At 52.1% G+C, this 22486-nt stretch overlaps 1 protein-coding gene across 2 annotated transcripts; it reads right to left on the bottom strand.

Moving 5' to 3' along the window:
• Nucleotides 1–221: 221 nt before the first annotated feature.
• Nucleotides 222–21404, bottom strand: OTUB2 (OTU deubiquitinase, ubiquitin aldehyde binding 2). 2 transcript variants are annotated; one of them, XM_040256591.1, is made up of 7 exons: nucleotides 21211–21404; nucleotides 9644–9739; nucleotides 8207–8325; nucleotides 4895–4979; nucleotides 4218–4412; nucleotides 2245–3259; nucleotides 222–2214 (listed from the first exon to the last, which is right to left on the bottom strand). In XM_040256591.1, exons 1-6 carry the CDS (start codon nucleotides 21211–21213, stop codon nucleotides 3053–3055), a joined length of 705 nt encoding a protein of 234 aa, XP_040112525.1. In that variant the 5' UTR covers nucleotides 21214–21404; the 3' UTR covers nucleotides 222–2214; nucleotides 2245–3052. The 2 variants fall into 2 exon arrangements, with proteins under 2 accessions (XP_040112525.1, XP_040112524.1); XM_040256590.1 differs by lacking the exons at nucleotides 9644–9739; nucleotides 21211–21404 and having other exon boundaries at nucleotides 8207–8879.
• Nucleotides 21405–22486: the final 1082 nt, after the last annotated feature.

The raw sequence follows: 22486 nt of genomic DNA on the forward strand, positions 1-22486 counted from the left end.
AGTTTTGCTCTTTGACCCAATGAGGTGAAGCTCTGGCGAGGCCTGTGGTTCCTTTGGCACTTGCAGCCCAGCCCAAGGACAGAATTTCCTGAGCGGCTAGACCTTTCACTCAACGAAGACACTCCTGCCCCTGCTGATCCACTCAGACAAGCCCCATGGGACGGCAGTGTTGATCTTTGGTGCGGGCCAGGTACCGACTGTTAAGAAGCCAGGACCAAAAGTTGTCAGGGAAACCATTTTAATACTAGAAAAGTTTTTAACCAATTGCCTGAGGAAGCCGTAGGGCCTGGCCTACCTCCCACAGAACCAGGGGCCCCTGGGGACCCACTGACGGAGCCACAGCCCGTGCCCCTGCCTCTGCTTAGCATGGCAGTGTGTTTGGTCCTTCGACCTTTTCCCTCTGCCCAGGAAACTGCAGAGCCACCGCCAAGGTGGCTTTTTCCCGTCTTGGGGTGTTCTGCCACGTCCCATTGGGAAGGGCCTGCGGGGGAAGCATCCCACTTATGGGGCACTCACTACACGTCAGGTCGTGTGATTATTTTCGTACATAATCTTGTTGCACTTGAACCAATAATTCTGTGATGTGTTGGTAACTGTCTCCATTTCACTAGTGTGGGAATTGGAACTCAGGGGAAGTGAAGTGACTTGGCTAAGGTCATATAACTAGTTAGTGACAAAGTCGAGATTTTAAACCCAGGCAATCTGGCTCCAGAGCCACTTTGTGCTTAAAGTAGGAACCAAAAGCAAGGGCAGTTCTGTTGCTAAGTAGTTACACTGATTTATAACGTTCCCTTTGGAAGGAAAGTAACACGCAGTTGTAAAGACAAACTCTTAAAGCAACTTTTCTTCCAGCTTTTGGTCTGCAAAGAGAAGGCATCGCAGGGTTGGTGCATTACCCAGGAAGTGGGATTGCCGGCCTGACTGACTGCTGTAGCCAAGCAGGGTAATATCCGTGTGTGAGTGAGTTTTTAACTTTGTGTTCCTTAGAGTTCCTCTGAATTCTGCCACTCCTTTCCTCCACGGCGCTTTCCCTTCAGAAGCAAGATCTGAGAGCAGATGTGAAGGGAAGAGAGTGGTGCTTTGGGTTTGGCCAGTAGTTTTGTGAAAAATGGGAGAGCAGAGGGCAAGGTCATGAAAACAGCCTGCCTCTCTCGGGTGTTGTGATTCTAAACTGATAGCATCTCTCCTGAGAATAGGATCCCCCCACACACACACAGAATAGCACTGGCAGGCCTGGAAAGGCACAGACACACCCCGAAGGGAATTTCTCCAGCCTTCTGCTGAAGAGAAAGCTTCACTTTTATGAATGGTGCACAAACTACAAATGCAGTTAGGAAGCAGCCCACTGCTGATGATACTGTGCCCGACAGCCCGGCCCGAGACCCAGGACGCCTCTCACAACGGCTCAGAGCAGCTGAGATTGAGCTCGGTGTCCTTCAGTTTGGAAACAGGGATCATGATATTCACAAACCATGTAACGTGTCACCCCACTGTGACAGTGTACTTGTCACAGTGTACTGCTCCCCAGGCCAAGGTGGGAGGGGCAGGGAGGGGGAACCACTGAACCAATTCAGAGATCAGGGTCAGATTTACATTCCTGTGAAGAAGGGACAAGCATTCAGCTTGAGCCCGTGGGTCCACATTCCAGCCCAGGGCAGTACGGGAACCTGGACCCCTGCCTGGGATTAAAAGCACCCTAACATCGGTTTTCACAAAGGCAGAAAATGGATGCAAGAGTGCCCTTTGTATACAGGGACTGGGAGCAGTCTGTTACCCACGTCCTGGCGCAGTCTGGCTGTCAGCAGACACTGCAGTCTGACACTGAAGCACCAGTAGATTCGAATAAATCCCTGCAGATTGGAACCTTTGAAGGCCTTCGATTAAGGAAGGCAATTCCATACCCCTGCATTCTCCTTTCTTCCCAGAGGGGAAGACAGCTTGCTGGCAGTGGCCGCAGCCCAGCCAGGGCTCCTTGAGATCCTGAGGCAGCAAGGTGAGCAGCTTATTAAGGGCCATGTCCAGACGGATGAACGAGGAGGCTGGCAGGAGCCAGGGCTCTTGGCTACCTGGCAGCTCCCACAGTGGTGGGCTCCCCCGCTACCGCCCCCTCACCTCCGGTCTTTCCCACCTAACCTCTAGCCAGCCCATAAGAGGGAAGGGAGAAAGAAGCCAAAGACAGCCTCAAAGCGCTTGTCTGCTCTGCTCAGCTGGAGCCTGGCTGCGCGTGCTGCTCAGTGTCCCCACCTGGCTGCATCGCTAGATCCTGCTTCCAGGGTGTGTTTGTTAGGGATGACGAGACAGCTTCTTGGTCCTCCCGGACCCTTGTCTTTCTCAGTGTCTGTCCGGGTGGGGCTGGCGGCAGAACCCTGCAGGGCTGCCCCGCAGAAGGCAGGCAGTCCTGGCCCTGAGGCAGGTAAGGGGCCCGACAACTTGGGCTTCATGCTGATGGCTACAGGCCCCTTTCTAGACTTTGGCATTAAAGTCTTGTTCCTCAAGTTCGAGGTGAGAAAGCACTCCATCGTGAATGTTTGGAAGTACATTGGCGATCTTCAAGTTGGCCTCAGGTCACCACCCCAAGTGCAGTCCAGCTGCTGACTGGACTTGATTTTTTATAGAACTGGTAAGACCTTGAGCTTGAGCTTTTCCTCCCCTGCAGACAGGCACTGCCTCCAGGGAAAATAAACCAAAGGACTTTTTTTTACCCAACAACAGAATGTCAGCACTGGCAGGAACCTCCTCCAGATGAAGATTTGGACCCAGAGATGGGTAGTGACCTATGCAATGTCTCAGAACTGGGGGTAGAGCCAGTTCTGGTGTCCTTGCCCAGAGTTATAAAACACTGGATCCTCCATGAAAATAAATATTAAAAATATTATCACCAAGTTACCAACAGTCCATAGTGAGTAGGCCTTATTCCCAGTGCCTTTGCCCCAAAGGTGGCAACGTTCTCTTAACTATAGTCTAAATCGCTTAAAAAATTGAAAAGCCGTAATGTTCCATTCAGAATGCAGTCCCGTTAGGTGACAGGCTCCACTGGATGGCCTAAAATTAATCAATGTTTATCGGCTGCATAAAGGATGTTGTAGTGGGATGTTTTATAGAGCAGGTACACGGAGGGGGTGGCAGCCTCGGGGAACACATGGTGGTTCAGGGCCGTGTCCATCTCGTCCACGTATTCCACCTGCAGGGCGATGTTCAGGGCTTGGGACAGGGCTGTGATTTGGATGTGGTCACACTCCATGGCCATGGGCTCCACTTCCTGCAAAAGCCACAAGGAGAAAACAACCCAGCTGAGGATGCAGGCCCAGGAGAGGACAGGTGAGAGGTCCCACCCTGGCTTTTTGCCCAGTTGCAGAGCTCAAAACCTCTGCAACTGTGCAGTGGTCTCCACAATAAGCCTTGAGGCAGATGTCGACATACACATTTTCTAGAGAGGGAAACGCAGGCTCAGTGAGGGAGGAACAGAGAGAAATCACCGGAATTAAAAGGTTTGAATCTAGATCTTTTTGATTCTGGTCCCCTCGTTGTATGTCAGAAGAACATACTACTTTGAAGAATCTGGAGAGGAGAGCAGGAGTTTTTCAGCTTGGGCTTTCTAATGCATAAGGAACCTCAGAGCAGAAAGGGACTCTATCATAAAGGGTATTCAAGCTTAGGTGCTTAAAGAGGGCTGGGCGAGCAAGTGAGCGAGTCAGTGGAGACAGGCAGAGATGGTGACAAGCTGGCTAGTGAGTCCAGTAACTCAGGCAGCTGCCACTTAGCTCCTGCTGATTGTTGCCATGCAAGAATAAAGCCTGGGGAGCTGGATCTGATTTTTCCAGAGAAATCCAGACATCCATATAAAAACTGCACAACGTTTAAATGGTTGGCAGTCCTTTCAGGTAAACACCACACATCATAAAATGTGTCCTGGAGCAAAGATGACTCTGGGGTTGCTACTCTGTCATTTTGTAAACAGTCCAGTCCAAAGGCCCTTTGATGAGACAGACTGAGGCTCAGAGAGGGAAAGTGACTTGCTCAAAGCCACACAGCTCAGGCAGCTGAAGGACAACCTGTTCAGTTTGCTAATCTAATCTAATGCTCTGAATTGCCATGTAGACGTGACCCCCCAGCCCCATGATAGGGAATGTTGGTGTTAAGGTCCCTTAAGGAGAGAGGGATGAGAGCAGAGGCCAGGGCTGGAGGCCACATCCCAAGCCGGGGCCCTGAGGACCTACATGAGCACAGAAGTCTTTAATGTCCATCTCCTCGTCAATGAAATGTCGGAAGAAGTCTGCACGGTTCCTGATGAAGGCGGAGGTCAGCAGGCGCAGGAACTGCACGATTCGGTCCGAGAAGCTCTGGTCGTTGAACACCTTCAGCAGGCTGGACACGGAGCCATCCTTCTCCACCAGCTCTACCACGCTGTAAAACTGCACCCCTGGGCCCTCAGCTGGGGGCCAGGCAGGCCCTGCCCCTCCCTCCACGAGCCTTGGTCCTTGAAATTTCCACCTTGAAATCCTCAAGTTGAGGCACCAGAATCAATCCATCAGAGATCTCGCCAAAGCTAAGTGACAGGGTTAGAGACACTCTGTAGTGAGTCCCTTGGCCCCGAGTCTCCCTGCTCACTGCTGTGACTGCGATTCTTACAGATTCAGAAATGAGAGTCCTCCAGCCCCGCACCGCCCTCACTAGTGGGGTCAGGGGGGTGAGGCAGGGAGGCTGGGGGAAGCTTCCAGCCTGAGGATAGCTACCGTTCCAAAGGAGGTGCTTCCTCCCAGAGGAAGGGCAGGGCCCTGGGCTCCCTGGCCCTGCAATGTCCCCACAAGCAAGAAGCAACCCTCAGTCTTCTGTCTGCCCTGCCAGCCCTGAGGAAAGCTGGGCCCCTCAGCCATCATGCCTGGGGTTAACTCACAGCGTTGAAGAAGTTTCGGAATGTGTGCTCCTCGAAGCCAGCTGCCAGGAGGTCATTGGGGGTCTGCAGTACACGCTCTTTGAACCTGAAGGGGGAAGCCGGTGCTTTCAGGGAAAGGCAGGGGCACCTCTGTGACCGTCAGCTGTCATCTCACTCCCCACTCCGCCCCCACACACCTGAGAGTCACCGGAGGTGGGTCATACACCCATTTCACAGATGAGAAAATTGAGGTACCACCCATTCCAAAATATATTGATTCTATCTTCCAAAGGTCTCTTGACTGTCCCATGGTTCCTGGGGCATCAATACCATCTCTGGCCTGACGACGCCCAGCCTTCCCTCCCTCCTGGTCCCCACTCCACAGGGACCCTAAGAGTGACCTGCCGCAGCCTTCTCCCTCAGGTCACAGCTTCTCAGCACCGGGGTCCCGGAAGGGCCCCTGCCAAGCTCACCAGCCACATCTCCAGTCCAGTCCACAGCCTCCCTCATGCCCTACAGCCACTCCCCCTTTGCATCTTCACCCCTTGACATCCACTGTCCCCTCGGCCAGGCACGCTCTTCATAGAGATGGGCTGGATGTAAAAAACATTGTTTTCTTAAAAAAACAAGAGTCTCATCTATGCTCATGAGGTTATCATTGGTCTGTTGTGTGTGGACGGTGGAAATACAATCTGGACTATAGGGTATGTTGGATATGTCTTCCCTACTCCCTGTTCAGTGAACCCATGATGGTAGCTTGAAAAAAAATCATGACAAGAGGATTCAGACCACAGAAATCAACTCACACGACAGATCAGGCCTCCCAGCCAAACGGCCATTAGACCTTTGCCAGCACTGAGCTACCACAAGATCTGGTCCAGGGACCCCTCCTCTTGTCACTGCTCCCACTGCAGGCTGCCTACGGGCACAGCCCCGTCTGGGACCTGTCCTGAGCCCTGGGGACGGCGAGTAGCTGCCCCAGGACACGGAGTTCAGCAGCAGAGATGAGACAGTCCAAGGGACGGTCCACAGGAGGGAACACCTTCCACACAAGAAGGGCCGAGTGGAGAGGCTCGGGGGACCAGCTGGCTCGGGCCTAACTGCAGCCCGGCCCCTGGGAGGGGAGCCCAGGCTCCAGTGAGGACGCGGTGGGGGTTTTCATGAGGGACTCAAGGCACAAGGAGAAAGGCCTGGGAGCTGTAGGTGCCCGGGGGGAGGGCGAGGGGAGGAGAGGCTGGTCTGAAGCAGAATCATCTCATAATCTGGAAGCTGAGGCACTTACTTTTGCTGAAAGGCAGCCTGCCCCTGGCTGGGCTGGCGTCCCTGAGCCTGTTTTTGGCCAGGGCAGGTGTGGGAAGGAGCGCGTTGCGGGGGGTTGCAGCCGTGCTGCTAAGTCGCTCTCTGGCTTTATAAGGCTCCCCTTCTGTGCAGGGTGGGTGATGGGGACAGGTCTCCATGGCGGGCTATGAAGGCCTCTCTGGCCACTGTTCCCGTGAGGCCGACGTGCACAGCTTGGCTCCCGGCTTTCCTGCCTGCAAACCCTCCCATCACTGGCCACACGCCCATCGCATCCCCATGCTCATTCCTCACCAGTTCCTGCAGGCCTCACAGTGCCAGCCCTGGGGACACAGAGACACATGGGCCCAGTCTAGTGGGGGACAAACACTCAGGACAGGACTCCTGCCCCGATGAGGTGAGGGAGGGGAAGGAGGATAGTGTCCGGACTTAGAGCGTAGATCCCCTCTTGGCCACACACTTGCCTTGCGCAAGTCATGTAACCTGTGCGAGGCTCGGTTTACTCATCTGTAAAATGGGGTGACACCAGCCTGGTACTTCCCACTGGACCCCACCTGGATGGCTCCCAGGCATTTCGGACTTGGCAACCTGGAGCTCCTGATCTCCCCCAGCCTCCCTGTGTGGCATGGGTTTCTCAGTCCTGATAACTCAGGTCAAACGCCCAGCACTCAGCCTCGACTCTCCGCTCACGCGCCCCACTCCAGCCACGAGTGGGTCCTGTGGTGCCACCTCCACCCGCTCAGGCCGCCTCTACGACCTCTCCTCTGGGCTCTCCTAGATCACGCCCCCGCTGCTCTCGGACACCATCATTTGTGCGTGTGCCTGGTTTTCCCTGCACACAGCAGCCCGCATGTCAGGCCTTTTGCTCTGCCAAACCCTCTGTGGCTCTATCTCATTCAGGCCAATATTCGAGGTCCATGAGGCCTTACGCCACCTGCCCCCGCTATGTCTCCAACCTCTACTTAAAATTGCAGTCCTTAGCCCTGGACAACCTGGCTGCCCTTCCTGCCTGTTTTTTTTCCCACAGCGCTTCCCCCATCTGACACACCAAGTACTGCCCGTGTCCCCTGTCCCTCGTTCCCAGTTAGGATGCAAGCTCGACAGGCGGAGCGCTTTGTCTCTCCTGTTTGCTGCTGCATCCCCGGGGCCCACGACACAGTTGGCATGTGGCACCCACTTGGGTGGTGGCTGCAGGGAGCAAGGGTGCCCCAGAAGGAGGGTAGAGTAGAAACCCGCTCAGCAGAGGAGTCCTGGCACCAGGGTCCACGGATCAACCCTATGTGCTCTGTGACCCGCGGCCACTCTGCACTCTTCCCTGATGTGTGTGCTGGAGGGCAGTTGATGAGGAAGCCTGGGATCTTCATCGATCCTCTAAGGGCTGTGAGACCTCCAAGGTTAAGGAAGTGGGTCTCAGCATCTTGCTACTTACTACTCCTTGTTACCCAGCAGCCCTGGTGACTTCTCCAGGAGCTTGTGAGAAATGCAGAGTCCCTGGCCCCAGCCCTACAGAACTGGAATCTGCATCTGAAGAAGATCCCAGGGGGTCTGCACAAATGCTGAGAAGCCCCGAATGAAGCCAAACCCCAGGGGTCGAAGGGAAGTTCATGTCCCAGCTGCAGGACAGAAGGGCCTAGGACGGCATCAACTCCAGATCCAGGCTGATCAGGTAGACGCCTGGGTTATACACACTCACTTCCAAGGTCAGCTAAAGCGATCCAGAACAACAGGCAATGCTTCTTTGTTTTCTCCTTGGAGTGAGGCTTCAAGAACACACCCAAGGCAAAACTCACCTCACCCAGGCACACTCAGATCAGAGTTGAAAATGCCTGCTAGGTCATTTGTCCCATCCCCAGCAGCCCCTTGGCTGCCCTCACTTCCACCACGAGGGCCGCTGGGCATCCCTTCGATGTCAACGCCGCCACTCACTCCCTGGGCTAAGCAGGCTGCAGAGACCAAACCCTCAGGGAGGTTCAGGGCCGATCGGCGATCGACGTAGCAGAAGCACAGCCCGCCCAGCATCCCTCACGCGGCACTCACTTGAGGATCTCCCTGCTCTTGCCCAGCAGAGACTCCAGGTAGGAGTAGCCCAAGGCCCGGTAGAAGCAGTTGCCATCCCCCTTGGTCTTGCGGATGGCGGTGAACCTTTTGCTCAGTTCCTGCGGGGGGACAGAGGAAATGTGGGCATCCATACCAATAGCAACCCCATCGAGTCCTGTCGGGTGGGGTTCCACCTCCCCCAGGCAACATCTGCTCCCTCCTCTCAGACTGGAGGCCCTCCATGGTGTCCGAACTCTCATCCCACAAAAATAAAAATACATGGAGTGTGACCTATGCGAGGCGCTGTGAATAGGGAGCCATGCCCCGCTCTGAGGAGCCTACAGGCTAGGGGGATGATGGACAGTTGGACGACTGTCACAGGAGGACAGGGGATGCACCAGGGTGCTGCGGAGCAGTGGCATCTACACCAGACTTCAGCAGTCCAGGAAGACTTCCTGGAGGAATGGCACTGAGAGATGTGGTGTGCCTGGTGGGGGCAGCGAGGGTGCATGTGGCTGTGAGGTGGGCCAGGAGGCTGCACAGGCAGTAGGAAAGGTCTCCTCCGACATCGCCAAGCAGTCTGGCCAGTCCTCCAAGCGTTTCTTAAGAGGTGTGGCGTCCCCATGGCCCCTGCTCCAGTTCTGCTCTGAGCTGTCAGCTTCCGCCGCGGCTGCCTCCCGGGCCTGCCTATGGTCAGGATTCTGACGGCCCAGTGTGGTTCCTAAGGGATCAGGGAGTCCCTGCTCCCACCAGGGTGGAGCTGACGGCCCCCTAGAGGCAGGCTGTAGGGAGGGGTGTGCTCCCTGGACAGCCAGCTTATCTCCCAAAGGATGAGATGTGCAGCCCAGCTCTCACTCCTGCCCCAGGAAGGGCTCCCGGTTGCCACAGGAGACAGTCCTGCCCAAGTGCAGGTGGCCAGAGGGCAGTAGGGGGACACCCAGGTTCCTCCTAATCCCGTGACCATTCCTGCATTCTTCAGCCATCTCTCCTTTGTCAGAGTCCAGCCAGAGTGGGCCTTCTCACCAGAGAGCTGCCCACAGAGTGGTTACAAATACTACTCTTATGAGCTGAGGCTGTTCGGCCCAAATACCGGCTCCTCCACGCATGTGCAGTAGAACTGTGGGCCAGCCATTTAATTTCTGTAACTTGGTTCCCTCAGCTGTGAAATGTGGGTAATAAAAGTCCTGACCTTGCAATCCTGTAACAAGGTCCAAAACTGCTGGGTTTTGGGGTTGTTTTGTGTTTTTTTTTTGCAACTAAAGGATTTCTCACTAAGGTAAATATGCTCAACACTGCATTATTCTGGGAAGCCTTTAATTTGTCCAGGAACCTGGTCCAAATGCAAAGCCTTTTTACCTTCAAAGTGGTACCTTTGTCTCTGCTCCCAACTCCAGCCCATTTCATCTAGGCTCCCCTCCTCCTGACCCTCTGCCTTACCTGGATTTTCCTCTGGTAGATTCTGTTTTCAGGATGATCCCGAAGAATTGATAGAATGTCACATTTTTCTGATATTAGGTTGAAAGATGTTTCACTCTGAAAGACAGAAAAAAAGGAGCAAAGCTGTGACAATTTCAAAAGCAACTGCAGGACTTTCACCAATAGAAACCCCACAATGTGCTGGTTGCAGGATGCTACCTTCCCTGGACAGAAGCACCTGTGAGTATGTGACTAGCAGCCCAGAAGCCAGGGTCCCCGGCAGGAGTCAGGGTCAGCCCCATCGTGAAAGGCGCATCATCTTGTAAGGTCTTTTGTTTTACAAAACCACAATGAGGTATCACCTCACCTCTGTTAGAATGGCTGTCATCAAAAAGACAAATGACAAATGACTTAGTTGGCTGTACTGGGTCTTAATTGCAACATGCGAACTCTTTGCTGTGGCATGTGGGATCTAGTTCCCTGACCAGGGATCAAACCTGGAACCCTGGCATTGGCAGTGCAGAGTCTTAGCCCCTGGACCACCAGGGAAGTCCTTCATCTTGTAATTTCTGAACAGACTCATTTTATAGACTGTAATACATCGGTGCACAAAAATAAATGCAAAATGGTTTAAAGACTTAAATGTAACACCCGAAACCATTAAACTTCTAGAGGAAAACATAGGCAGCATGCTGTTTGACGTTGGTCTTAGTCGTATTTTTTTGGGATCTGTCTCCTCAGGCAAGGAAAACACAAACAGAAACAAACAAATGGGACTACATTAAAACAAAAAGCTGTTCATCCGGGAATCTGTTTCCTGTCTGTCCAAACCTGCCTCTTCTGAACATTTCATACAAATGGAATCATATGATTGGTCTTTTAAGACTGATTTCTTACACTTAATGTATTTAAGAAATATCCATGTTGTGCCACATATTAGTACTTGTTTCCTTTTTGTTGTCAGATAGTATTCTATGGTATAGTATACCATATTTTGTTCCATTTTTCAGTTGATGGATTTTGGGGTTGTTTCCACTTTGGGGCTATTATGAATAAAGTTACTATGAATATTCCTGTTTAGAAAAAAAAAGTTTTTGCACAGCAAAGAAACTTTCAACAAAAGGAAAAGGCCACTTACTGAAAAGGAGAAGATATTTGCAAATGATATATCTGAATAAGGAGTTAATATCCAAAATATATAAAGAATTCATACAACTCAACATCAAAGACACAAACAACCCAATTAAAAAATGGGCAGAGGATCTGCACAGATATTTTTCCAAAGAAGACATATGGATGGCCAACAGGTCCATGAGAAGATTTTCAACACCGTTAACCATTAGGGAATCAAAACCACAAAGAGGTATCACCTCACCTCTGTTAGAATGGCTGTCATCAAAAAGACAAATGACAAGGTTGGTGGGACTTCCTTTGTGGCTCAGCTGGTAAAGAATCTGCCTGCAATGCAGGAGACCTGGGTTTGATCCCTGGGTTGAGAAGATCCCCTGAAGAAGGGAACGGCTACCCACTCCAATATTCTGACCTGGAAAATTCCATGGACTGTACAGTCCACGGGGTCGCAAAAAGTTGGACACAACTGAGCAACTTTCACTTTCTAACAAGGTTGGTGAGAATGTGGGGAAAAGGGAACCCGGGGTGCACTGCTGATGGAATTATAAACTGGTATAGTCATTAAGGAAAACAGTGTGGAGATTCCTCAAACAAATTAAGACAGAACTATCATATGTCATTCTACTTCAGGGTATGTATCCAAAGAAAACAAAAGTACTCATTAGGAAAGATACAGGCATCTCTATGTTCATTGAAGCACGATTTACAATAGTCAAGATGTGGAAGCAACCTAAGTGCCCATCAATAGATGAATGGATAAAGATGTGGTGTATAATATGCAATGGAAAATTATTCAGTCACAAAAAAGAATGAAATATTTCTCTTTGCACCAGCATGGATGGACCTAGAGATCATCATACTGAAGTTAAAATAGTGAAAGACAATATTACATGATATCACTTGCAACGTGGAATGTAAAGAAATTGAACAAAACCAAAACAGGGTCACAGATACAGAGAACGAACAGGTGTTTGCCAGAGGGGTTGGCGGGGAGGAGAGAAACAGGTGAGTGAGATTAAGAGGTACAAAACAGAAGAGATGAATCACGGGTATGAAGTATACAGTGAGGGAAGTATACTCAATAATTATGTAGTATCTTTGGTGACAATAACTAAACTTACCATGGTGATCATCTTGAAGTATAGAGAACTAGTTAATCGTTATGTGGGGTAACAGGAACTAACATAGAGCTGTAGGTCAGTTATACTCCAAAAACAAACTCATAGAAACAGAGATCAGATGTGTGGTTACCCGAGGCAGGGGTGGGATCACAGGGAACTGGAGGAAGGTGGTCAAAAGGTTCCAGTGACGAACTTCCGATTGTAAGAAATAAGTACTAGGGATGTAATGTACAACATGATAAATATAATTAACAGTTGTCTATGAACATTGTTAAGAGAGTATAATGGCACCCCACGCCAGTACTCTTGCTGGGAGAATTCCACGGACAGAGGAGCCTACAGTCCATGGGGTCACAAAGAGTTAGGGACTGAGCGACTAACACAAGAGAGTAAGTCCTAAGCATTCTCATCAGAGGAAAAATCTTTTCTATTTTTTAAATTTTGTGTCTTTACAAAGATGAGGGATGCTCACGAAACGTGCAATCATTGCATGATCTACGTAAATCAAATCTCTGTGCTGTATACCTTAAACTTAAGCACTGCTGGATGTCAATAACACTGGAAGAAAAAAGAATATAGTAACTCAAGCCTACTGAGCCTCCATACTGTAAGGAGGCTCCATACTCCCCTTGTCTTCTCCTGACCTTCCTGTCTCACTCATTCATTCCTTCTTCTATTCATCCAGCAATACCCAACCAGTCTGCAGCCAAGCACTGTGTATAGTTGCTCAGTGGTGTTGGACCTGGAAACACAGAGGTTAGACCATCTAGCACCACCTACTGGTGAAAGTTCATATCGCAGCCCATCTCTGGGTGGAGGTCAGTTTCCACCCAGAGAGAGAAATCAGGACCTCAGTGGCACACCACTCCAGTACTCTTGCCTGGAAAATCCAATGATGGAGGAGGCAGGTGGGCTGTGGTCCATGGGGTCGCTAAGAGTTGGACATGACTGAGCGACTTCACTTTCACTTTTTACTTTCATGCATTGGAGAAGGAAAAGGCAACCCACTCCAGTGTTCTTGCCTGGAGAATCCCAGGGACGGGGAAGCCTGGTGGGCTGCCATCTACAGGGTCGCACAGAGTCAGACACGACTGAAGCGACTTAGCAGCAGCAGCAGAGAGTGGAGAAGTCATCTAATGGCAAAAGGAAGACTCAGGGCCAGGGGAAGGGTAGGACACATCTGTTCTAACAGCTAATCTCCCGCAGGCTTGTCTCTGCCTCATGTTTTTCCTGCTCAGACGAGGGTTCAGGGCAGTGGGAGCTGCACCACTGTCTCCAACCCCCACCCCCCGCCCCGGGAAAGGCTCTGATTTCATCAGGAATATAATGTTAAAATATAATGTGAAAGCCACTTGTAGTTTGTAGTTGAAATAAGTAGCCTTGATGAGAACCTACTGTATGGCTCAAGGAACTACTCAGTGCTCTGTAGTGGCCTAAAAGGGAAGGAAATTTTGAGCATAACCTTACTAGCGTGTGAAATGAGCACAGCTTGGACAGTAGCTTGGCCAGTCTTTGGCACAGCCGAAGAATAAGTCCCATTATTTACCTACCTACCTCAGTAAAAAAAAAAAAGTTTTTTTTCACACACAGCTGACTTAAAGTGATGGCTTGGGTCTTTTTAAATGAAGGATAGTGACAAAGGACCACAACTGTATTGAACACCACTCGCACTTGGACTGCCCCCCCCCCCAATAAAACCCAACAAACGGTGAGGGAAGAGGCACAAACTCAGTTCTATTTGATGAGCAGTTTCTGAGACAATGTCACTGGCAGAGTGGAAAGCAGTATAAAGAATGAATCCTAAACACAGAGCGACAAGTACTGGGTTGGCCAAAAGCTTTGTTTGAGTTTTTATAAGAGCATATGGAAACACCTGAACGAACTTTTTGGCCAACCCAATATTTCAGATGGTAGAAAACTGCCAGTCAAAATGAGAACGTGCAAGGTGGGTCAGGAAGGGGAACCACAGGCCTCATACCAGGGAAGCCTTACCTGGGTTTTCCACTCGCCACAGTCATACGATTTTTGCAAAGTAAAGAGCAAATTTACTTAGGCTATTTAAAACAGTCAATTTAAAAGGAAAACATTAAACAGCAGTTTGGGGGCGGGGAGGGGCTCACACTTGGGGTTCAAGAGACCCACCGTCAGCCCCAGGCGTTTTGTCAACTTTCCCCCTTTATCTCCCATCCCTGTTCCCATCCTGCCACCCCCCCACCCTTTATAGGTATTGCCTATGTCTTTCAATATGTCTTTTTAAAAATGCCCAAGTTGTTTTATGTATGCATGCGTTTTAAATGTGCAGACAAATTATTCTATAGGTATCGTGGCCTTTTCTCTTCACTCAATACTATTTAAGATCCACCCTTTTTGACAAATGGCACTCAGGTTGGTTGCCCTGCCCAGCAGTGGAGCCTTGAGTTGGCTCCAGCGCCCCCTCGTGGTCCCAGGTGTGTTTACAGGGCCACTGGGAGGGGTGAGTGAGTTTCTACTTTGGCACTTTCGGAGGCCCCGCCTGGCACGTCCAGGGTGACTCAAGTCAGCCCAAGTGGCCCCCGCCCCACTTCCTATAAGCATGGCCCTGGTCACATGGGTGGAAGAACAGCCTCAGCTCACTGGCCCATAAACCAGGTACAGTACTCTGCATTTGACCTTGGCTGACTGTAATTGGTGGTTTTTCAAATCATGGCCGAAAATTTCCAGGGTGTTATGGGACAGGGACTGGCCTCGTCTTACAATGTTGCGTCAGACCTCATCAGGTCACTTAAAAGGACTTTAGCCTTTAGCTGCTGACTTGCAAACAGGTGCTAATGAATTAGGTCAGGCAGATAGCACCTCTACTCTGAAACAGTTTCGAGCTGCTGAGTGGAAGAATGTATTTCAAAGTGGAGAAGGATGTTTCTTTAATCACTGACTCCTACCCAGAGACCCCGGGAACTAACCTGATGCACTAGAACGGGGGCTTGGTGTTCAGACCAGATCTGAGTCCTTGTCGGGGTCCTCTCACCTCCTACCTTTGGAGACTATAGAACCAGCACATCACCACCTACTGGGGTCCTGCTGACCCTGCCCTTGATCCCCACCCTGTGTCCAGACACCGCCCACCTCCAAATGGAGAGAAGGCAAGTTCCCCCCTGCTTCCCTCGGTTTTCTCGCCAAAGCCTCTACACGTCTAGAACCTGTCCACATAGCCCCAAGAGTTCCTCAACCAGCCTGAGACCAACGAAAAACCAGGTTGACCCAGCCCTCCACCTCTACCCTCATCCACAGATCCTGCCCCACGGGGGAGGCATTTGAAGTCCCGAAGGCTTCCGGGAAAGATGTGACCCGCCAGGGCCCAAGGGAGGGCCCATTGCCAGGGCGATGTCGGAACTCGCGCCCCCCACCCATGGGAACCCCATGCGCCCAGCACTGTGCGAGCACCTCCAGCTCCTTGTCACCCCATTATCTCCTGGGGAGTCCCTGGAGGCGCTCGCACAGTGCTAGGCCCCTCCTGGAACAGGTACAGCTCAGGGTTGGAAGCCAGCCCCAGTGAGCTTTCAGGAGAGGTGATACGAAGCTCCACGGGGATGGGGTCCCTTGTCACTTCTGTCACTGTACTCCTGGAACAGCTGCTGGTCCCCAGCAGGCACGAAGTACCCGCTGGTTGATGCGTTAGCTTTGCTGGGAGGTCACCGTATGCCAGGTGCTGGGGATAATCTCACTTAAGCCTCATGGTAGCTCTGTTTTACACGTAGAAACTGAAGCCCAGAGAGGTCAAGCTGTTGGCCTCAAGTCACACAGTGAAGCGATCCAGGAAGAAACTGGGACCCTGGTCCCCCAGCACATTAAAGGTATGCCACAGACCTGGTGCCTTTCTGGCCCTCTCCCCCTCCGTGAAGAGAGCCCACCTGGTCCTCAGCTGTGCTCTGTCGTCACTTCCTGATGGCTCCTTAATAGCCAGGCCTCAGGCTCATGCCTCTGCCTACAACCCCCTCCCCCACCCATGATGTATCCTGCGGTGCCTCTGTGGGCACCCCTGGCCCAGGCTCTGAGGTGCTGGTGGGCCTCTCTGGGTCCACCCTGAGGCCTGGTGGGCAAGGCCAGCCCTTGGCCTGCCCGACCTCCCTCTGAGGCTGCTCTGCTGGCGGGGCTGGCCCCGGGCCGTGACTCAGCCTTGTTAACCAGGCCCAGCCTCCCAGAAGCCACAACTCAGTGCATGGTCTGACCTCAAGCTACCAACTCCTCCATGACAGGGGCCAGAGCCCGCAGCCTCACCACCAGTGGGGTGAGGACCCAGAATGCAGTCCGCCACCCCTCTCAAAAGGTCCCTGTCATTTCTAGAGGCTCCCCGTGGCTCCAAACCTGGCCTTGCCTGCCTAGTGCTGGGGTCTCCGTAGCGGGCTGTTTGCAGGGGCTGGAAGGAAATGCCTTTTAATCTGATTTTTACTGGAGTATGGTTGCTTAACAATGTTGTGTTCGTTTCTGCTGAACAACAAGGTGAATCAGCCACATGTATACATATATCCCCTCCCTCCCACAGCCCCTACCCCCGCCTCCACCGCAGGTCCCTGTGCTAAACAGCAGCTTCCCACTCGCTATCTGTTTTACATATGGTAGTGTATATATGTCAATTCTATTCTCCCAATTTGCTCCACCCTCCATGCCCCCCCATCACCCCATGTCCACATGTTCGTTCTCTATATCTGTGTTTCTATCCCTGCCCTGCAAATAGTTCATCAGTACCATTTTTCTAGATTCTATATATATGCTTTAATACACAACATTTGTTTTCCTCTTTCTGACTTACTTCATTCTGTATGACAGACTCTAGGTCTATTCACATCACTGCAAATGACCCAATTTCATTCTTTTTTATGGCTGAGTAATATTCCAGGGAATGCCACTTTAAATGTCTACTTTAGGGTATAATCTACGATGTACCAACATATGGAATAATCAAACACCTTTATTGATGAGTGATCAAAAGCATTTGGAGGCCAAAGATTTAGGGGAGTGCTAGTCTAGGGCTCGGAAGTGGCTTCCTACTGCTGCTGTAACCAGTTGGTACAAACAGCGATTTAAAACAACAGGATTTAATTATCTTACATCTCTGGAGGCTCAGGGGAGAACCCACTTCCTTACCTTTGTCAGTTTCTAGAAGCTTCCCGCATTTCTTGGCTTATGATCCCTTCCACCCACTGTCACACCTCCTTCTCACTCTGCTTCCTGCCTCTTCCTTATAAGGATCCTTGTGATCACATCATTGGACCTCCCTGGGTAATCCAGGGTGCTCTCCCCATTTCAGGACCCTTAATTCACCATACCTGCAAAGCCCTTGCTGCCCTGTGAGGTACCCTATTCATGGGTTCTGGGATTAGGATGTGGGTGTCTCTGGGGTGCTATTACTCAGCCTACCACTCACATGCCCCATCTCTGCTGTTCAGCACAGGAAATAGGGAAGACCCTACACCTGAGTCCCTATTGCCTCAGGTCACAGTTATTGGCTGGCCTTGCAGACAGCCCGAATTCAGATGCTGGTCCTCTCTCATCTGACACCTGGACTCTTAGCAACCTCCTAACCAACCCTCAGACCTTCACCTCCCACCCTGACCTCTCCCTAGAGATCCAGCCTCAAACACCACCAGCCACCAGGATGCCTGACCATGATCCCCGAATTACTGCGCCCCTAACTGCCTTCTCCCTCCACCACGGCATCCCCTCCAGGTGTCACCAGATCCTTGAAAGCCCCTCTATCCAGATAGAACTCACACTAAAGACATGGGAGGACTCTTCCCCTCCTCTCTTCCTGCTTCAGCTCTGCTCCTGTGTCTGGCCAGAGCTGCCACCATCTGCCCCCAGGGAGGTGGCACCAGCGTCTGCCCAGTGGACCTCCTGGCTCCCACCCCCACTCCCACTCCCGTCCCCGCCATCACCCACAGCACCCAGCACAGGCTCCCACAAAGCGAACCAGTTGAGGGCGTGCCCTTCCCCAGTTCCCTCCAGTGGCTTCCTTCACTTGGGAAAAGACTCAACCTTCAGATGACAACCGTCATCTGGCCTTGCTCCCCTCACGCTCCTGAACTCCAGCCCCAGTGACCCTCCTTATGTTCCTCCAACAAGATGCACGCATTTCCACCGCAGGGCCTTTGCACGTGCTGTTCCTGTGCACGGACAGACTCTCTGCCTCTTTACGTGTGTAATCACCTTCCTTGACCATCTTGTCTAAAGTCACCCCTCCCCCAACCCCTACTGCTTTAACTTGTTTTATGTCTTCCGTGGGTTCTCTAACATATACTTTCACTTGTTGACTTGCTTTCTGTCTCTCTCCCTCCACAAGAACGTCAACTCCATGAGAGCAGGGACTTTGCTTGCCTGTCATGACCAGACTCCCCAGTGCCTGCCACACAGTAATGCTCCCCAAATGCAGAATGATTGGATGACGGAATAGATGGATAAGCTGGTCTCTGACTCCAGCCTGGCCACTTCTGGCCCTCTGTCCACTCCACTGCCAGAGAGACCATCCAAATCAACCATCTCTTATTTGTCAAAAATACGTTATGGTCCCCTCCACCACCACATTTGCAGAATAAAACCCAAACCCCATGGCGCAGCATGTGAAGGCCTTTACAGTACATTCTGACCCCCCACCTCCCAGTTTTCCTAGATTCATCTCTCCTCTCTCCATACAGACTGCTCACCATTCCCAGAATATCCCACTCTTACCCATGTTTCCAGGCCTGTAAGCACATATTTCCGGGCCTGTCGCACCCTGACTGGAATACACAATTCCGCAAATGCTTCCTGAAAACTCCTACACATCCTTCAATAACCCACTCAAAAGACCCCTTTGTGAAGCCTTCCTTGACACTCACTGCTCCCTTAGAGTGCCTGGGTTCCTGCTGTGCTCCCCAAGCCCTTAAGCTTCTTAGGTCATGACTGATAGTTCAGGAATTGCTTGTGTCCAGTTCTGTCTTGTCTCATGCAGTGAGTTCCTAAAAGAGGGCAGGCCCTCGTCTTTCTCATCAATGCCCAGCCCAGCGTGGGGCTGGACTAGGGACCCTACTGGGGGCTTGTTTGAAAAACCAAAGAACAAAGCACAGAAGGGCCCTTTGGTTTGCTGTTCACATCTGACCCTCACTCTTCACTGAATGTTAAATGCCCTTTGAGTGAGCATGAGGCCCCTCACTACTTGCAACCTCCATCAGTGGCAGCCCCCAAGCTTCGTCCTCACCCAGGCCACTGCCTTCCCAAGGGCTTCTATGTCTTCCACCTGGGACCCTTCCCTAGCTCAGTGACTTTGAAATGGATACAGAAAGAAAACACTATATGTTCCAAAGGCATTCTCCTCTGCCCACCACACACACACTCACCATCATCCATACCACACAGACTCAAAAACATCACCAGTGGGCCCAGCACGGTACCTGGCAGACAGTAGGTGCTCATTAAATGCTGAATGAACACACAAGAACACACCCTGCACTGCCTCTGCCCCACCCTCTCCCCACGATTCCCAGACAGACGTCTTGTTTGGTGAGTTAACCACTTCATTCTTCTCCAAGGCACCTACGCTGCCCGTCACAGGGCGCGGGCTGGTGCTCTGACTCTACCTGCCCTCTAACTTCTGTTCTCCTGAGTCCAGGGCAGATGGGAGGCTGGAGTCAGAGGCCTCACCATGCACCACGAAGGACAGAAGATCAGGGCCCAGCCCCACCACCCCGCCATGCTCTCAGCTACCCAGTGGTGACTGGAAGGCAAGCCAGCCTCGGCTCCAAGGTGGCTAAACCCATTATTACCCCAGCCCTGGCCACTCCCTTGTGGGCGATGCAGAAACACCTCCGTGCCCTTCCAGGAGAAGCTGAGCCAGGTCAACCCTTAGGCCCTGCTTGGAAACAGGAAGTGGGTGTTTCCAGGCACTCCAGAAGCCCTCAGCCACACCCAGCTGGTTTGTCCAGGACAGGCTGGGCCACCCACGCCACACTCAGAACGTGTCAGACCATGACCAGGCTTTGACCTGTGCCCCAAGCCAGCGGGAGCCCTCAGCAGCCAGTGACCCATTTCCTTACTCAGACCTAGGAGGGAGGAGGCTCTAAGAACCAGGCCCCTGTGCACACCCATTTCCAGGATTCTGTTGTCAGAAGGAAAGCCACGGCCAATTATCTGAACCAAGCGCTCCATGCGCATCACCTCACGTGATCCTCACAGCAGCCCATTATACAGGTGTGCAAAATAGTGCTGGGGAGGGGAAGCGACCAACCAACGCCTCTTGGGTTTCCAGGGGGTGGAGGAGAGATCACCCCTCAGGGCTGTGACCACAGGCCAAGCCACCAGTCCTTATGCGTTCCAGGCTCCCTGGAGCAGGGGGGTCAGAGTTGATCAGTTTTAGGCATTCATCACACCGAGTCCTCTGCAGATTGCCTGTGCCCCTGTCTCCCCTCACCCCCAAGATGGACTGATGTAGTGATACAAAGGAATAATTCCTGGTGGCTCAGATGGTAAAGAATCTGCCTGCAATGCTGGAGACCCAGATTCGATCCCTGGGTAGGGAAGATCCCCTGAAGAAGGGAATGGCGACCCACTCCAATATTCTTGCGGGGAGAATTCCACGAACAGAGGAGCTTGGCGTGCTGCAGTCCATGGAGTTGCAAGGAGTCGGACACCACTGAGCAACTAACACACACACATAGAAATACAAAGAGCACTGGCCTGGGAATCCAAGTCCACCGTGATCAGTTCCAGCCCCTCCCTCTCTGGGCCTCAGGGTCCCCGGCTGCCCAAGCCCTGAGTTTGGCCTGGCTCAGAGGGTCTCCGGGGCCGTTTCTGGCCCCTAATTCACGTGCCTCACAACTTGAGACAGTCTCTCCACGTGGGTCCTAACTGCAAAGACCTTCTGTTGACAAGCAGGACAGAGAGGATGTCGGGCCACCCGTGGCAACCCCAGGTCCACTCGTGGGGCTTGGGAGTGGGGAGGTCTCTAATGGCTGAGCCCTAGGGTGGGTGCGGCCAGGAGCCGCGAACTGGGGGGCTAGTAACGAAAAGGAGGCGACCCTTAGCCCTGGAGCGTCCCGGTCCCCGCCGTCGGAGCGGCACATGGGGCACCAGGGACGAAAGCGCCGGGGGCGGGGATCCTGGGCGCTGGGTTGGGTTCCCGCCGCTGACCGTCCACGGGAGCCTTCCAAGAAAGGACCGGGACCCCCCGGTATTCCTGGGGGACCCGAACGCAGCGGATTTGACACTGAGGGCTGAGCCTCGCGCCCGATCCCCCGTCCCGCGAGTGCACATGCGCCTGGGGGGCGACCTCGCCTACCGCGCCCCCTTCCCACCCGTCCTTCCCCGCTTCCCCCTTAGACCACTGACCATAGTGACCGGAGCCGTCGGGCCAGGTCCCGCCCCAGCGAGGAGCGATCCGGTGCGGGAGGGCGCCGCGGGAGCCACTGGCTGGCTCCGCCGTTGGGTCGGGCGGCGGGGGCCTCGAGGGCGTGGGGACCAGCGGGGAATACACCCGACCGCTCCGCAAACCAGAGGTTAGACCTCCACTGTGTCCCAGCAAGACACACGCCCCGCGATTGACGTCTGAAGTGGGCAATCAGAAGCTGGGCCACAGGACGTCACAGAAAGTGGGTGGGACTTCACGCGCCTTCAGCCTATGCTTTAGGGTCCATTTGACAGGGCACCGCCTCCTTTTAAAGACACAGAAACCTCTTAACTAGCAAAGGAGCCCAACCCAGAAAGACGTGTCTTCGTTTGTGAAGGCTGAAGGACTTTTGACCAAAACTGCAAATTGAAGTCTTCTGAAAGATTGGCTGTGCTATGTGCTAAGTCACTTCAGTCGTGTCCGACTCTTTGTGACTCTATGGACTGTAGCCCGCCAGGCTCCTCTGCCCATGGGATTCTCCAGGCAAGAATACTGGAATGGGTTGCCATCCCCTTCTCCAGGGGATCTTCCTGACCCAGGGATCGAACCCAGATCTGCTGCATTGGCAGTCAGATTCCTTGTTGGCCCTCGTTAATTCATAATAAGGTCATATAAGTATAGTTTGCTCAAGATCAGAGAACGGTGCTTAGGGAACATGTGTTCAATAATATTAAGTTACCAGCCTGCACGTGTAGCTTCTAAATAATGTTTTACCCACTTCCAAACTCATGAATCAGTAGGTTGCCAGGCCACCCAATTAATGTTTGTTGAATGACTGAATTTCTACGATCGTTGATTCTGTGCCTCTGGAATTGTATGGCTATATATGAGGCACAGACCACGAACCAGGCTTGGTTGACTCACCCTGTATACAAGCTCATTATTGCTGAACATCAAACAGACGAATATGTATCATTCAGAACGAATATGTATCATTCAGAGATTCAATCACTAGTCCTTGACTGCTGGAAGACAGTGCCTTGCAGGTGGGGGCAAGGGGCTCCAATGAATTGTATGTACCTCTTTTATAAGTATTAATACTTCCTAGATTGTGTATTAATCCCCCTACCCGACTCTTACACATCTGCCCTTGGTACCAGGCTAGGCTCTCAAGTAGACAACATCTACAGCTTCCAAGTGCATATCACTTACTCAGTGAGGAGTTTGGGATCAATCAAGACTCAAGGAGAAATAACAATAAAAGCTATTTTTCTCTGA

This window comes from Oryx dammah, unplaced genomic scaffold, assembly GCF_014754425.2.
Source record: "Oryx dammah isolate SB20612 unplaced genomic scaffold, SCBI_Odam_1.1 HiC_scaffold_16, whole genome shotgun sequence".
Classification (NCBI taxonomy): domain Eukaryota; kingdom Metazoa; phylum Chordata; class Mammalia; order Artiodactyla; family Bovidae; genus Oryx; species Oryx dammah.